This window comes from Monodon monoceros, unplaced genomic scaffold (assembly GCF_005190385.1).
Source record: "Monodon monoceros isolate NGI ecotype Baffin Bay Population unplaced genomic scaffold, NGI_Narwhal_1 Super_Scaffold_20, whole genome shotgun sequence".
NCBI classification, from domain to species: domain Eukaryota; kingdom Metazoa; phylum Chordata; class Mammalia; order Artiodactyla; family Monodontidae; genus Monodon; species Monodon monoceros.
This window is the reverse complement of record NW_021703777.1, coordinates 136,933,962-136,950,648: the sequence shown is the minus strand read 5'-3', so window position 1 is coordinate 136,950,648 and position 16,687 is coordinate 136,933,962. Positions and strand designations below refer to the sequence as shown.

General features: G+C 65.3%; 1 protein-coding gene across 2 annotated transcripts in view; it reads right to left on the bottom strand.

Annotated features, from left to right (window-relative positions):
• Positions 1 to 7,815, bottom strand: part of CPLX1 (complexin 1) — a 36,312-nt gene extending 28,497 nt beyond the window's left edge. The window contains exons 1-2 of one of the 2 annotated variants that reach the window (XM_029234610.1): positions 7,693 to 7,815; positions 6,264 to 6,368 (exon numbers count right to left, since the gene is read on the bottom strand). In XM_029234610.1, coding sequence (XP_029090443.1) covers positions 6,264 to 6,294 — 31 coding nt within the window. In that variant the 5' untranslated portion in view covers positions 6,295 to 6,368; positions 7,693 to 7,815. The remainder of the gene's footprint in view (positions 1 to 6,263; positions 6,369 to 7,692) is intronic. The other variant, XM_029234611.1, reaches the window with a different exon arrangement.
• Positions 7,816 to 16,687: the final 8,872 nt, after the last annotated feature.

Genomic DNA, 16,687 nt, shown 5'->3' with positions numbered 1-16,687 from the left:
CAGTTTTCTCTACGAGACAAGGGGTAAGAAGCGCCTTCACTGAGCCCCATGAAGTAAGCCAGCTCTTTCTCGATCCAACATGGCATCTGGGCAGCCCATTCTGAATGAAAATTGGTATTTTATCTTCAAGTATTTGCCAGCCACCTGTGGAGGAGGAGCCCGGCTCTCAAGAGTGAGCAGGGGAAGGAGGAGGCACCTCTGCCCTCTGAGAGCTCGTGGTCTGGGGCTCCTGCACCTGGAAACCCAGGTTTCCCACGCTGATGCAAGCTGCCTTGTTTGGAGGGTGATGTGCCTCCTTGGCCCTCACCTTCCCAGACCTTCTTGCCCATGACACATAAATGGAAACCATCTACGAGATTCCACAGACACACTCGCCAAGCAGACAAAGGGATTGTCTCCTTCTTCCTCCCCTGTGTACGTGACGCCGGAGCAGCAGCAGCCACTTTGTGGCGGCGAGGAGCAAGCGGAACGCTCCACTAGGATGACAGTAGCACAATGAAAGCCAGAGCCAGGTCCCTGATGGCACCGCTGAGCAGCTGAACCACTTCCTGACACCTCATCATGTGAAAAAAACAAACCGATTCAAATCACTCTCTGTCTGGTTCTCTGTAATCTGAGTCAAAAGCATTCTCCCCAATGCAGAATTCTAGAGTTTCCCTCCCAATCTGCTCCTTTCCCTGCAGTACAGCTCAGCTTGCGATGCTCATCCTACCAGATGCCAGAGAACCTGGCCTCCCCCGGCCAGTGTCCCAGCAGAGCAGCCCTGGGCATGTGGGAGGCCCCTGACAAGCAGAGTGAGCCCTGAAACAGACAGATAGGGCAGGGGAGCCTGTGCGACCAGCCCAGGCCTCAGGACCTGGGTCTGGGACAGGATGGGGACGCCCGGCCTCGCCCTTGATGTAGAGTCCCATGGGTGGACACTGGGGGCCGGGACAGGACTGCCTCTGTGGCCCTGACCTGAGGTCCTAGGAGGCGAGGCAAGGGAGGGTCTGGGGCAGAGCCACGTCTGACCGGCAGAGACCTCAGGAGCCCCGGTTCTGGGCCCCCCAAAAGCAGCTGCAGACAGGCCTCAGCTGGGCGCTGTGGAGCTGGCAGCAGGGAAGGGGGGCTCCAGCTGCTGCACAGAAGAGGAAGGAGGCCCCCAACAGCCCAGAGGTGGGGGAGGTGCTGGCCCTGAGGGAGGGGCTCCCCTGCCCAGGGCTTCTGGCTCACAGAGGGCGCTGCCCTCCCTCCTCCTGGATCTGGTCCCTGTGGCCCCTAAACATCTGGGAACTGATCCCCACGAGACCCCCTAGGTGTCCCGGCCGAGAGCACATAGCCCACCGCCAGCAAGGCGTGGAGGCCCCCGGCCCAGCCTCTCCCCGGGGGGTGTCAGTAGAGCACCTTCCCTCCCTCCACGCAGGTCTGGGTGCTAGAGCTCCTGCCGCCCGCACACGCGCAGACGTGCCGGCCTCAGGACAGCGGCTGGTCATTCCCTCGTCCTCCCTACGCACCAGGCACAGGCCCCCTGCCCTCCCGCTTCTGGAGAGAGGGCAGCCTCTCAGCCGAGCCCAGACCAGCCTCCCTGCCCGCAGGACGGGCCCAGGGCCGACTCTCCGCAGGACACCATCCACACTGACCGAGCCCCTGGATGTGGCCAGGCAGACCTGAGCTCGGGGAGAAGACCCCTTAGGCTTGGGCACTGGGCTGCCCTCCAAGCCCGTCCCAGCCCCTACGGCCCCTGGACCTTTGCGTGTACTGGGTCCCAGTCCGTCTACTCCTCCTTGGAGCCCACCTCGGACATGCCCTCCTCCAGGAAACCCTCCCCTCCCCCTCACCAGCCCGGAGGACCTAAGCGTGTTCCAGACACAGAACATGCCACACTGAGCGGAACAATGGGACAGACAGCTACGAACCGGGTCACTTGGGCCAAAATAGACACACTGCTCCTGATTTAGTCTGGTGAGCGTCTACAGGGACCACGCTACCCCGCCAACTGCCCACGCTCTTGTCCACAAGGCAAATATAGCTCCGGGGCCATTCGCCACTTCCTGGTCTTGGGGGAAGACAGTTTCTTCAAATTACACCCTTGAGGACCCTGAGTCCCAGATCTGTGCAGACGCGGCCGGAGCGCCTGGCCCTGGCTCAAGGCCACTTTGCCGCAGACAAGCTCCCAAGCCATCACGTGACTGTGCGTCAATGTTTTCTTCTCTTGGGGACGGAACGCTGGCTCATTTAAACGTCAGGGTGTGTTGATGGACCTCGGGAGGCCCAACACCTGTCAAGTCCTCCAGGACGTTTCTCTCGGGGAGAACAAGTTTGCCAATAGCTGTTCACCTTCCTCGACTACTTGGCCTCAGAAGAATGCTCCCTGGCCAGCCCTGAGTGCCCCCAGCTCCCCGGCCTCAGGGCAGACGCCGGCAGAGCCACCTCCCAGGAATCACGTCTTCTGAGTCTGAAGGAACCCAGGCGTCCCGTCAGTCCACGGAGAACTCAGGCCCTAAGAGCAGACACTCCAGGGGCCCCGCCCGGTCCCATGCGGGCTGCGTCGAGAGAGGGAGAGAGAGAGAGGTGGGCCCTGAGCAGAGCCCTCCAATGTCCACTCCAGGGGCCCAGAGGCCGGGCGTCCGCGCAGACCCTGCCATCTCACCCGTCCCTTCCTCTGTGGCCCACGCCACCCACCTGCCCTCAGAGGAGCAGCTCGAAGCCGGGAGTCTGCGTGAAGTCAGGGTTTGGGGCCGCTGGCCTTGCTGAGACGTGACAGGCAGGACAGCTGATGTGCCAGCCCCTGAGTCCCCCTGTTCACCACCCACAGCCGGGCCGCCGACAGCCCCCGCCCCCGTGCCCGCAGCTTGCAGCCCACCTGCCGGCCCCTCCCAGTGGCCCTCCCCGGCCTGCCCGCACTGCCCCCCGCGGCCCCTCATCACCATGACGTGACACCTCCGCATCAACCCCCACTTCCCTTCCCTCCAGCAGTAGGTGCCCCGAGGTCTGTGCCGGCTCCCACGTGACCTGTGGTCCCCAGAGAGGTGGGCTCTGTGTCAGACCAGACAGGCCAGTGGAGGAGAGGGCCCTCAGCAGGGCCCCGCAGCAGCCACAGCGGCAGAGCCAGAAGCCCGCCGGCAGGGCAGGGGCCCCAGTACAGGCCGGGCCGCAGACAGGTGCCTACAGAGGGTCACGGGCAGGGCTCGCCTGGGACTCACGGCCATCCGAGTGTGAACTGGCTCTCCCTGACCCTGCGCCGTCCCCATCTGGCCCGCAGCACCAGCACACAGCCGGCTTGCCCATGGCCCAGCCCCGCCTCGTGGTGCCCAGATCGTGCAGACAAGCAGGATGGACGGGGCAGAGGCTGCTGGAAGAGCAGAGACCAGATGACTGAGGGAGTGAGAGGCGTGTGTGCCCCGGACAAGCCCCGTCAGCCCTCCCCGGAACGCTCAGCGCTCAAGGGTGCTGGAGGGGGGGGTGAACACGTCAGGGCCAGACAGGTGGGGGCCAGAGGTGTGGAGGGCGTGCACCTGTCCACAGCCCTGCAGGTCCCAGGCAGGTCCCAGACTGGGCTCCTCCTAAGAGCCCCAGAGGGGACAAGGCTGGGCAGACACAGCCATGCGTCTGGGGGGCTGCGGGCGCCCCGTCTGTCTGTGTGATGTGGGACTCCTGAGTCCTGCAGCTGCTCTTCCCACCAGGCAGTCACCTGGAAACCTCTGCCCCAACAAAGGGCCTGCCTGAGAGGCAGGGCCAGGCAGATGGCCCGGCTTAATTAGGCCACACGGAGTCTCGTCCCCAGCGCGGCAAGCAAGGCCTGCCCGGGGCTCCCTCCAGGCCTGTCTCTCCCCTCATTTCCGCTGTGAGCCTTTCTCTGAGTGTGCGTGTGTGTGTGGATGTGTCTCTGCTTCTGGCCCTGACTCTATTTGTCAGCTTGTTTCTAATACATCCCTGTCTCTGTGTGCCTCTCTGTCTGCCTCTCTGTTTGTCTCTGTCTGTCTGTGTATGTCTATGTCTGTCACTGTCTCCCTGTGTCTGTTTCTCTGTCTCTCTGTTTGTCTGTCTCTCTCTGTCTCCCTCTCTGTTTCTCCCTGTCTGTCCCTCTGTCTATGTCTCTCTGTCTGTGTCAATCTGTCTCTGTCTACATCTCTTTGTCTGTCCCTCTGTCTGTCTCTCTGTCCTGCATTTACACTTCCTGACCTGATTCCCCGGGTTCCCCAGTCTCCGTCTCGGCCGCCCCGTCTTTTCCATGTTTTCCTCGGCTGTCCTGTTCTGAGCCTCTAAGCCCCCAGCCGCCTTCCCTGCCTGATCCCCGCGGCCTGGCTCCCGCTGCCCTGCTCCTGCATCCATCTCCCTCCAGTCCCGTTTCCCCACATCTCTGTGACTCCAGTGTCCGAGGCATTTCCCTTCGTCTTTTTCTCAGTCTGTCTCTGGCCGTATCCCCTCTGAGTTAGCCTGTCTCTGGATGGCGTCCGGGGTTCGTCCCGCCTCCGTGTCCGGGGCTCTGGCCTCTCTCGGAATCATCTCCTGGTCTCCGTCTGTCTGTCTCTCACCCACACTTATCCTGAGAGACCAAAATGACGCCCACCAGGGGGAGAGAAAACACGGCAACAGAAAGCAAGGCCTCACCTGGAGCAGCCCCTGCCCCCAGCAGCACTGGGGTGCGAACGGGGTGGGACTTCGGGGGAACGCCAGGTGTGGGGCCCCAGGGAGTAGCTGCTGCCTGAGGGGCCTCCGCTGGCGGCACCCAGGCTCCCACGTCGCTGGTGAAGCCGCCCTGTCACTGCCGCAGGAGAAACTTTGGGCTGACACGGAACAAAGGGAATGCAGGCCGGCAATTACCCAGCTGATTTCAGCCACGCAGACGGCGAAATCAGATACTTCCGTTTTCTTGCGAGCCCACCTCGGGCCCGAATTAGCCACCTGGTTAATTATCTGGAACAGCCTGAGACCGGCTGCGTGGAACCTGGGTCCCTCCTGGTGCCTCCTGCTGCTTTGGTCCCTGAATCACGTGCCAGTGACGTAACCATTATGATTAGACGCGACCCGCAGCCTATCCTTGACCGTGAAGTCTCAGGAAATGTGGCCCCGGGCCAGGCCCAGACGTCTTTCCATTTAATTTGCGCTGAGTGGAAATGCAGTCACTCTCCAGGAGACAAGCCCACCCGTGGGGTTCCTGTCCTGGGCACGGTGGCACTGGCCCCTCTATCCTGCCCCTCGTTCCTAGCACCAGAGCCCCCATGGTGCCCCACCTCTGGTGAAAAGCTCTCCATCACTCCTGCCAAGAGGTAGCCTTGTCATGCATCACCTGACACGTGCCCAGCTGTGAGAGGCGTCAGGTCAGGGTGTGACCCACAGAGGCCACGTACGGTCCCGGGGTGGTCCCGTCACACGAGGAAGACATCTCTAATGGCAGAATCAGGCAGCGGCCGCCGGCTCCCATCACAGGGAGCTCCCAGAGCTGGCGCTGCACCAGGGGAGCCAGGGTGCACAGGGCCGGCCCCGTGGGCCAGGCTGACCAGGATGCAACTGTGCCAGTGCGGACCTCGATCCGCTCCCCCGCCCACCTCCTGGGCCAGGGTCTCAGCTCACTGTCCTACATCACCTTCCTCTCCTGGGCCAGGCTCTCCGGCTGTGCTGATGGCCTTGACCCAAGGAGGCACAGGGTTCCTTTCAAAACCAGCAGCAGGGCTGGAAGGGGGGTCCCCTCGCCCAACACACAAAGAGGCTGCACTGCCTTCACAGGGGCGGGGAGGTGGGGACGCAGGTGGGTACACACAAGCTACCCGGGGCCTCTTCTCTTATGCCTGTGCACGCGGGGGCCCCTCCCTCGTGACATTGCAAAGTCCTCGCTGGAGGCCACAGGTCCAGCTCTGCTCCTTACCCCCACTCTGCCTGCTGTGGCCACTCTGCGGCCTCCTGCACCCCTGCACATCAGAAGCAAAGTCCCCGTGGGGGGGCCACCGGGTCTGACCAGTGGGATTGACCCCTGTGCGCCCTGGGGTGTCCTCCCAAGGCCGACAGAGGTACTGCTGCTCAGGGCCACCTGGGGGGCTCTGCCCGGACACAGTGCACTGGCATGCATCCTCCCCCACCCCCAAAGCTGGCCAGGGGATTCAGGACGCACTGCCTTTGGCCCCTCCCTGTTCGTCCCCCCGCCCCAGCCGCCATCCCCGGTCCAGAGGCAGCCTGCAGGTGTGATTGCGGGGACTGTGTGGTGAAGTCCGACGGTGACCACGTGCTGCGTGAGACCCCATGTGCCTGTGTGCTGCTGGGTGTGCAGGGTGCCCCCCTCTCCCTACCTCCCAGGGCCTGTTTCATCACGAACTCCATGGTGATGGCTTTGAGTTCTCAGCGGCTCCTCGGAGGGTCACAGCTCACATGCGAATGTGGCCAGGAGTTCTCTGCTTGGGGAGAGGAAATGGTCACAGGTCACCAACGGGGCTGGGGGAGGACTTCTTCCTTGTCCCCTCCCAACTTCTCCTAGAAGCAGGTCTGGGGTGTGAGAAAGCATCATTCGTGGTCCCCCCAACACCTGGAGGCTGGACTTCAACATGGGACAGGCACCTGGGTCTGGGAAGGTCCCTGCAAAGTGGTCTCTCTGGGCCCCTGGGGTTTGTGAAGCCGGCGTCCGGCTGCTACTGCAGGGATGGGAGCGTGCAGCTCCGAGGAGAAGCTGCCTTTGAGAAGTGGGGGCAGGCCCAGGGGCGTTTGGAGGTGACTGGCTCTGCTGCCTCCCTGGTGGAGCCCTGGGCCACGGGCACGGAGACCCATCTAACGGATGGGAAAGGTCAGTGTGGGTGGGACCTGGGTGGGAGCTCCCTTTGGCTTCGGATGGAAGTCTTGGGAGACCAGGTTTCTTCCAGGGGAGAGGCCAGCACCCACTGCCCCCTGCACACAGCAGAGACTGGGGTGGAAGGGAGAAACTGCAGGGGCCCCAGCCTTCGGAGAACAAATGAAACGGGGGGCAGACCACCCCTCCACCTGCATCTGCATGGGTGGGGACCTCCAGGGTCCAGGCCAGCTGCAAGTCTGGTGAGGAGGTGCTTCCTGTAAACTGAGCAGCTGCAGTGCCCCCGCCCCCACCCCGTCTGGTGAGGTCTCTCCTGGCAAGGAGACCCAGGTCCCTGGAGATCCACTGTTTTATGGGGGTTTTTCCTTTTCAGATGAAGGAGACCCGCGTGTGTGCAGGCTGGGGAGGGATGGGGGGGCGAGCGTACCCCTGCCTCCCCGCAAAGCGCTGGCGCGCAGGGGCGCCTTTGCCGCAAAGCAGATTCTCTTCCAAACTTCTCCCCTGCCTCCTGGTGGGGAGGGAGTCTCAGGGCCCAGCCCTGAGAGGCCGGGGCGCTGCCGGAGCTCCCCTAGTGCTCCCACCGCCCCACCGCACGGCTCAGGGCTCCCGCGGCCGCCGCACCCCTTGGCTTTGCAGGCGAGCGAGTTGCCCGGCTCTGCCAAGCGGCCCTCAGGCGGGAGAGCGCCAGGAGAAAGAAAGAAAAAGACAGAGGACGAGGGAGGGGAAGGGGAGACGCGAGAGGCAGGAGACTCGGAGAAGGAGTAAGAACGAGGGAGGGCTCGGGCCGCGACCCCTGGGCCGCTTCAGCACAGCGCCGGCGGACAGCGCCCGCCGGGGGCCGACTGAGCGCCCAGCCCGGGCCGGGAAGGGAGGCATCTGGGGCCGAGTGCCCGCCCTGCGGGTCCTGGGAAGGAGCTGCGCGCGGGGGCGCTGGTTACCTTCCTGGGGCTGGGGCCGGGGCGCGGGCGGGCGGTCAGCGGCAGAGCGCGCTCGGGCCGGCCGGGTCCATGTGGCGCCCCTGGAACTGCGGCTGAAGCTGAAGGGCACCGCGAGGAGGGCGCATCACATGGAGGCGCTCCCCGCCCCCCGCCCGCGTCCGAGCGTGACGAGGTGGGCGGGGCCGCGGCGGCTGGGCGGGCGCCCGCGGGAGGCGGGGACCGGAGGGGCGGAGCCGCGCCCCCTTTCCCCCTCCAAAGCGCTGGCCCCGGGCCGGATTCGGGGGGATCCCGGGGCGCGAGCTCCCGAGCCAGCGCGCACGACCCCGGCCCACCCCTCAGTCCAGAGCGCCAGATACTGGACCCAGCCCCCGCCATCCGATCCCCTCTGTGTGGACCGGGCGGGGGCCGCCCCCCCAACGGCGAGACAAGGTCCCGCACTCCCATCCGCTTCCGCCCGTTTGGGGCACCTAGCGTGCGGACGGATACGTGCGCAGCGCCAGTAAGCGAAGCCCTTTCTAGTCCAGCCGCTGTCGGGGGTAGTTGGGCGTCGCGGCTCTGGTCGCCATCCCACTCTCTGCCGACGCGCGCGGGAAGGGGTTCCCTGGCGCGGCCGGTGACAGCGGTCCCGACCGGGCCGAGTGCCCCTCAGCGCTGTCTTGGCCCCCGACCCCCGCCGTTACCGGGCCTCCTGCACCGCTGGGCGTGAGAAGGGAGCCCCCAGACGCCAGACAACCCATCCAACCGTTGGAGGAGAGCAGCCCGCAGACCGACCGGGACCTATTTTTCTGCGTAATAGAGTCGCAGAGAAGGAGCCACGCCGTTTCATTTTAGTGGGACAGAGACCGAGAGACCCTCGCCCCCTCGGCTGGCGGCCCCACGCCGGGCAGGGACGCGCAGAGGTCACTGCGGACCGGCCGCTCCGCTCCGTGTCCCCGCAGTCCCGCCCCCGCCGCGGCCGCCCCCTCCCTGGGGCCTCCGGGATTTCCTCTGCGGCGTTATCCGCGCCGCGGGGAGACCGGGGTCGCTGCAAGGTCGGCGGCTCGACGTCCAGTCCCACCACCCCTCCTGGGGTCGCAAGAGTGCTGTGGGAGGGGTCCGGGTCTCCGCTGGCCTCCTGGTTGGTGGGCGGACACTCCTGATGGCCGCTGCACTAGCTTTCACCCTCCCCTCTCAGCTGAGGCATCAGGGCTCCCTGGGCCTGGGGTGGAAGGGGCAGATCCTGGAAACCCCACCCCGGGGGGGCACTCCTCACGCCGCTCCTCCAGGACAGTCCGCCTGGACTCCAGAGGGCATGCCTGTTTCCCCCCATGTGCTTGGAGCCTGGGCTCCCAGCGCCCACCCCTCGCTGACCGTCTGCAGGCCCAACTGTGCGCACTGGTGGCCCGGCAGGGCCCCCCAGCCGGCAGGAGTGAGGAAGGGGAGGGGGTGGAGGAGGCCAGCACAGCTTTCCGGGAGTTGGCAGGGGCACCGCCACTCTGCAGCTACTCTGGCCAGCGAGGGCTCTGCTGGCCCTGGGGGAGGCTCACATCCCAGAACGCATGGAGCTGCAGCCTCCCCGGATGCAGGGGCTGTGGGAGCTGGCCTCAGCTCTGTCCATTCCTCCTGCCGATAGCTCCTGTCACCCAGATCTGGGCAAGGAGGTGCAAGGTGGGTGCAGTGGGGCTGCTCAGAAGGGTGGGCCTGGGGACCGAACACGGTGCTCAAGGCTGCAGGGAGCGCCTCTTGCTAGCCTGCCCTGGCTGACCCCTAGGAATGTCAGAAGCACATGTTCATTTTACCTCTACCGCCACCCTTCACGTGACGTGGGTCGAAGCCCCAGGCCTTTTGCAGGTCTGGGGACAGGTGCTCTGTGGAGGGAGTGGTTGCCTGTTTCCAGGTGTCTGGGGTTCTGAGGGCCCAGCCTGAGCCCTCAGGGTCTGCTCAGCCTGGCCCTTTAGTGTCCTCAGAACCTGGGTGTGGACACCGGAGGGAGAGGTGTGGGTCCAGGAAAGAGAAGCCCCTTCTCCCCACTGGAGCCTCTGCCCTCCGCCTCTACCACCACGTGGACCTGGGGGATGACCCACAGCTGAGTCCAGAGCAGCCCCACGACCCATGAGCCCAGCTGCCCTTACAAGCACAGAGACACCCCGTTGACCTTGGGGCATCCTGGCTGGGTGTGACTGGGTGTGCCCATCACCAAGACAGGAGTGTAGGGGTCCGTGCTCGGCCCACAGTTTCCATGACCCCACTGACCCTGTGACCCAGGCCTGCACCACGTCGGAGGACAGAGGACAGAGGCCTCCGTGGGCCTCGCTGCCTGGCCCTCCCCCCCTCCTCCTCCCTCCCTGCGGGGTCGCCATTCGGAGGTCACCTGTGGGGTCATCACCTTCTTTCTCTCTGTCTCTGTGTGTCTGTTTGTGTTGTTACCCCTTTTAGACCCACCACACACGTAGCTGCCTCTTCAGTTCTCACATTTGTCCAGGCCCTGGGCTGGGGTTGGGGGACCCAGCAGGGTCTCAGACCCTCCTATGGAGAAATAGACAAGGTTGGTGACAGTCCCAGGTCAGGATGACCGGCACTCTGGGAGAGGGAGAGGCCGGGCGGCTGTGGGACCTGATGAAGACTGGAGGGCGGGGGACCCGCTCTGGGCGGGAGATGAGGGGAACGGCCTGGAACTGCCCACCAGCCAGGCCAGCCCCCATGGCAGGGAGGCAGCTCAGCTCACGGCCTCCGCCCAGCCTCGGGGCCACACCCCAGGTGGGCGCTCACGGCCCCGTGAGCACCCAGAAGAGGACCTGGGTTCCGGTGACCAGTGCCCCAGCCCGCAGTGGCCAGAGAGGCAGGAGCTGAGCGGGAGACGTCCATAACAGCAAGAAAGGCCAAGCCAAGGGCACCCGCCAGCGTCAGCAGGCTGAAGACCCAGGAGGGTGTCGGGGTGGGGGAGCTGGGCGGCGGCAGGCCGGGCTGGGCAGCGGGTGCCGGGAGCTGGAGAGGGGGAGGTGTTGCGACCAAGGGGTCAGCTTCGGGGCGTGTGTGTTTGGCCACGGCCACGTCTGGGCTATGGGACCCTGGCCGGCCGGCAGGACAGGGATAGAGCCCTGAGCTCAGTGCTCTGCGGGCTCTTCAAATGCAGAAGGCAGCCCCTGAGGGCTGGGAACCGCTGACCCAAAGCAGGGCTATGCCGAAGCCCGGGAGCCTGTGGTGCTGGGTTTGAGACGCCACAGCGCCACCTAGAGTCCCCCCTGCGGCCCCCACGGGGTCACTACTCCAGGTGTCAGGAAGGGGAGGCGGCCGCCTTGCTCCAGCAACTTCCCCCCCGCACCCCAAGCGTCCTGGAAGCCCCTGCCTGGCTCCCTGCACTCCCTCCAGGGAGGCCTGGCGCCTGCTGGTCCCCTCTGTCCCGGGAGGGCCCAGGATCACTTGAAGTCCTTCTTCAATCCTGGCATGGGGTCTGGCAAGGGGGTCGCAGGCCCCGCAGGAAGGGCTGGGACGGGCTCTTGGCACACATGGGCTCACCAGCAACTTCAAATACAAACTTAATAATTTAACACGATGAATAATTCAGTCCCCAGCACCAGCACCACCTGTGTTGCCATTTTCCTGCTGGATTTCATCATTACTTGCCAGGTAATGTAACACGTGAAAAGCAGAAGCAAAGCAAAGCTGGGAAACCATCACTGCTGTTCCTCAGAGCTGGGCCAGAACGTCTCGGCTGTGTGTGGAGGAGACCTTGTGCGCTCCCCGACTCCAAGGCCCCTTCCCTGGCCACGTGGGCTCCCGAGGGCGCAGCTGCAGGTGCTGGCCCGGCCTGGGGTGGCCTGCTCGTTCCTCGGACTCCCGCCCCGTCCTGGGTCAGGGTTGTGTGTCGAGATGCACTCTTCTTCATCTCCACAGAGGCTGCTCCTCGAGTTCCTGAGACAAGGGGGCCCCTCGGTTACCACCCGGGAGCCCTGAGGACCGCCCCCCGCTTTCTGAGGAGCTGGCCTAGGATCTGGGCTCAGAGCACAGTGGTGGCTCCTGTCCCCTCAGTTTGCCCCTGCTCGCCCCAGACCCCAGGCCCCTGATCCTTCCACCCCTCCCCATGGGGAGCGTGTTGGAAAGGGGGAGCTGTGACTTCCAGAAAGGGCGGTGACCACGAGGGGCTGTGGCTCCCATGCCCCCCTCTCCTTCCTGACTGCTGCCTGGAGCCACCCCCCACCCCTGTGCTCCAAGGTAAAACTAGCAGAGCTCACAGGCCTGCAAGTGGGATTCTGCTTCTCACCGCTTTGCTGGGACGGTGGCAGCCGTGGCGGTGCAGGGCTGCACAGAAGCACCAGGGTGGCCTGAGCAACCAGAGGGCCTCGGTCACCAACAGGAGGCAACAGGGGGACGACGCGTGAGAGGCCATGCTTCTGAAGGCCTCTGCCTGGTGGGAGCCCAGGCCACCGGATGCCCTTGCCCCAGCCCTGGGGTCGGCTCACCCAAGCCTCACGTCGGGGTCTCCACAGGCGAAAGGAAAGGGGTGTCCAGCGGAACAAGCGTCCATACCCAGGCTCTGGGCCCCTGACTCTTTGTCCAGCGGTCACTCCCTCTAACGCGTCGCGTGACCCTCCTGGGGAGAGTTCCCTGAACTGCAGACCGGGTGTCCCTGCTCTGTGAATGCCCCCCACCCATCAGCTCTGCCATCTCCCCCATCCTACTCCAGAGGCCTCCTCCACCCCCCATGGGCTGCCCGGACCAGCCTCGGGGACCTTTCACAGGACACTCGGTCAGAGGCCTGGCTCAGGGCCCAGGCAGAGGACGGCTGGCCTGTGCTGGTACGGGACCGAGGGAGGGTCTAGGGCCCCCGGGGTGTGCACAGGGCTCCTGCTCCGGCCGAGTGAGGTCTGGGCTGTGCCATCAGGCAGCTTCAGGTGGACGCAGTGCTCAGAGCTTCCTGCGCCCCGTGTCCCTCGAGGCCCCGAGGTGGCTGCACTCTGTGTGGGGCCGGCCACGACTCCCTCAGTCAGTGACCCAGCCCCAGCAAGGACTGAGTTGGCGGACAACAGAGCTGGCCCTTGGGGGGAGTGGGCTTCAGGCTCAAGAAACCCTTCCCGGAAAGGCAGGCCACAGAGAGAAAACACCACCCAGGAGGGCCAACCCCCCCGGCCCCCTCCTCCCTCCAGTGGCACCCAGAGTGAGGCCAGGCCTGTGTGGGTCCCCCTGGAGGGTTTCACACCCAGGAGGCACGGGGAGATGCCTGTCTGCTCAGTTGGGGAAGGGTCTTCCTTTGGTCCCGGGTCGCGGCCGTCTCCCGGCTGTGCTTGTGTCTGGGGGGCCTGGCAGCCCTGGTCAAGCATCGAGGGGTGGCGGGGAGGGGCGGGCGGCTGAATCCAGGCCCCGTTCCCCTAGGCCTGGAGCAGGGTGGGGCCCCAGGCCTGCCCCAGGGGGCAGGGAGGCCGCAGCAGCCAGGCCTGTGCAGGCCAGGGGACTGTCCCGCCTGGAGCGTCAGAAGAAGCACCCCATCGGGCTTTCTTTCCTCTTTCCTCAGAAAGCCTGCTGCTAGCTCATCAGTGCACCTGGAGCAGTCAGCCTGCAGCCCCGGGAGGGCAGAGGAGTCCGGGGCCCGGGCCAGCTTCTCTGGATCACGTCCACCACCTCGGAGGGGCCGACGAGGTGATGCAGGACAGCGACCCCTCATCCACTGCAGAGTCCAAGCCCCTGTTGTCCCCGTCACCCACCGGTCCACCGCCGGCCAGGGGGCTGTCCTGGCGCCGCGGGGGCCGCTGAGGAAAGCAGTCGAGGCGGCGCCTCTCAGAGAATTTGCTCTCAGACGCCACTGGGTAAGCGCCACGCAGAGAATCACAGAATCAAAACAGCGGAGCCGGAGAGACCTGGAGCCTGCTAGCGCGGGTGGCCAAGCCGGGCCTCGGGCTGAGTGACCCAGTGTCCCACGCTCCAGGCAGCAGCCCTGCAGGCGGGAAGGAGGTCTTGAGCCAGGTGGGGGAGGGCTCGATCGTGCCTCCCAGGGCCAGGCTGCCCCCCACCCGGCCCCGTACCCAGGGGTTCAGAAGGGCCTGCGTCCCACACTGCCTCTTGGGGGTGAGAAACACCCGGAAGGTGTGATTTCCACATCTGTGCTACAGGTGCGGATGGCATGGCCCAGACGGGTGAGACCTGTGTCCACCTTACGCGGGTGGGAGCCCTGGAGGCCCCGGGAGCATTCCCCTCCCCAGAAGGAAGAGGCTGGGTAAAATATTCCATCCCTGAAGGACAAGTTAGTGCCAGGCATCACATCGGAATTACAGCATCGCATGCAGAAAAGGAAAAATGATAGAAATGGAAGGCGTCTCAGAGCACAGGGAGGAGCTCCCCGCCCCCCGCCCCCAGAGGAGCCCAGGCAGTCGCTGAATAAAGACAACTGTCACCGGGGAGCCAGGCTGCGCCATTGCAGGATGCTGCTTCTCGGGCCAGATAAGCAGGGTCACCGGGGGGGCCACACATGCGGGGGGATGGGCAGCTCCCCAGACGCTGTGGAAAAGGCAAAGGGGGGGGTCTCCCTTGATCCGGGTTGTGCCATAGATGGTCGGCGCCTTGTCTTGGCCAGTGCGATGGCCTGACAGCCTTGGGGCTGGCCCTGGTGCGGGCCGGGAGGCTCTCAAGGCCCTGGGCCTGGTGCCTGGCCTGCTGTCTGCCCAGGCCTGGCTAAGGGTCTGGAACCACTTCCTCCCCTCCCCCAGGCATCAGGGAGCCAGCCCTCCTACCCCTTCTTCCTGTCCTGGGGGCCTGGGTGTGGGAGATTCTCTGACCCAGGCCCCGCCCGAATCCGAGGTGGCCAGTGGACACAATCCCAGTTCAGGGCCAGGTGCCAGGTGTCCTCCATGAGAAGCAGGACCCTCCACCAGTGGCCCTTTAGCTGCCCAGCGCCCCACCCTGTGTCTGGGCTTTGCCCCCCACACCTACATACCCTCCCCCTGATGAGACTCCTGGAGGACCCCAGCCCAAGTCCCCCCAAATCTACCTGTCCCCCCACATGCTCACCCACAAGCAACACACCTGCTGGCCTCATCGTGCCACCCAAGGGGCCCCTCCTGCCCCCGTAACGTCCCCTTCCTGTCTCCCTCCCTCCTAGTCCTAATGTCGCTTTCTCCTCCTAACACCCCCCGCCAGGTTGCCCATGGGGGACCCCCAGGGGTGTCCCCGGACTCTGCTGGTTGGAGCAGGTCTATAACTGTCCACAGCTGTGTCCTTGCTCTCAGGCCAGCTGCTCCCCAGTCTGGCAGACCCAGGCCCGCCCCTCCCTGGTAGCCGTGTTCTAAAGCCGTGTTCTTGGGAAAGCCAAGGCTGGCCCCTGGGAGCAGGGGCAGGTTCTGACCCCAAAATTGGCCCATGGGGTCTGAGGGGGGCTTCCTGGTCCTGAAACATCGCTCTCAGGGACGAGGGTGCGTCCTGGAGGCAAGAAGGCGGGTGGCGGGAGTGGGCATCGCATCCACGGCAGCCACAGAGACACAGGTGTTTCTCCAAACTGCGGATGTCACCCAGTGAGTCCTGAGGCAGCTCTGCGTGGAATAGCCTTGAAAACCTCCTGCCAAATGAAAGCAGCACCCTCCCCCCCGCCCCCCGCAAGCCTCTCCTTACTCTAGGGATCCCCACACCCCCGCCCTGCCCAGTGGGTGCTGTCCTGCCCTCACACCAGGCCAGGAAGGGCCATGCCCAGCGCAAGCAGGCAGGGCGACGTCAGGCCCCAGGGTTCCCTTCATATGAGACACGGTGCCCAGGTCTCATCCACCGCCCAGCAGGTACTCCGGCTGGACAGGGGCCGTGTCTGTAACAGAGAAAACAGCAGATGCGTGTGTCTGCCTGTCTGTGTCCTCTCTGTGCCCTCCTGGCAGCTGAGGGCCCCCCACTCCCACAGCCCGTCACTCTGGCACAGAAACCGCCACACTGGGGAGAGATCTGTCACAGCACCGCAGCCCAGACAGCCACCATCACCAAGACAGGCCCGGGCTGGACCACCGGGCACAGGGCGGGGCTTGGCCAGCTCCTGGCAGGGCCCAGAGCACCTGGGGGCTGGGTGGCTGCAGAGCAAGGCGCCCAGGGGTCTGCCCAACCCCTCTGGGGGCCTGAGCCGGCTTCATACTGGACAGAGGGTCTCTCTTGGGCCAGGATTCCCAGCCCCGCACTCCACCTTGACCCCCCCACCCTGGGCAGAGGCGCATCTCCCAGGATCGTTCACAGGCCTGGTGACCCAGAGCTGGCCCGAGTCCCCTACACTCACCCCACGGGGCTGGGACAGGGTGATTCCTGAGGGTCTCTGTGGGGACTAGCACCTGCCCGGCTGCCTGGGGCTCGGCCCTGGGCAGGAAGGGAGGCCTGGTGGTGGAATCGCCACAGAGCAGGGGCCCCAGGTCACTCCAGTGCCCCGCACGGCCTGAGGGGATCTAACCCTGGGCCCCCCAAGGCAGAGCCTGGACTAGGGCCCCGAGCAGCAGTTTGTTCCTAAGGGCTCAGGAAGAGTGGCCTGGGCAGGCGAGAAAGCCCATGGAGGTTCGAGGCCGAGCTGGCCGTTCCTCGGGAGTCTTGCTGGGCCTGCTCAGCGGCGCCGGGAAATACTCACTGAGCAGGTGAGTCCTTCCCACAGAGGGGCCTTTGCTGGGAATCCGGCGGGGGCGGGAGCCAAGCGCACGGGCCTCCTGCGCTGCCCACACTGCCCGAGGACCCCCAGCCCACGAAGGGGCCCCTGCGGCAGGGAGACGCGGAAGCGTCCTCAGACCCGCGCTGCCCTGGGGTGGGGGTGGGGGACCGCCCCAGGAGCAGCGAGAACCACGCAGCAGAACACAGCAAGGACCCGCCATCAGAGTGCTTCCTGATTTCAGGGACACGGCTCGATGGTTGGGCGAGGACTCACGGAGACACAGGACTCGATACCCCGGCCAGGACTCCAGGGAGGGGCGCACTCACTGCCTCTGGGACCAGGAGGGGAGGGGCGGGGGGCCGAGGGAGGTACTGCTGGGACCAGGGTCATGTCCCTTCGCGACACCAGTCACCCAGGCTGTCC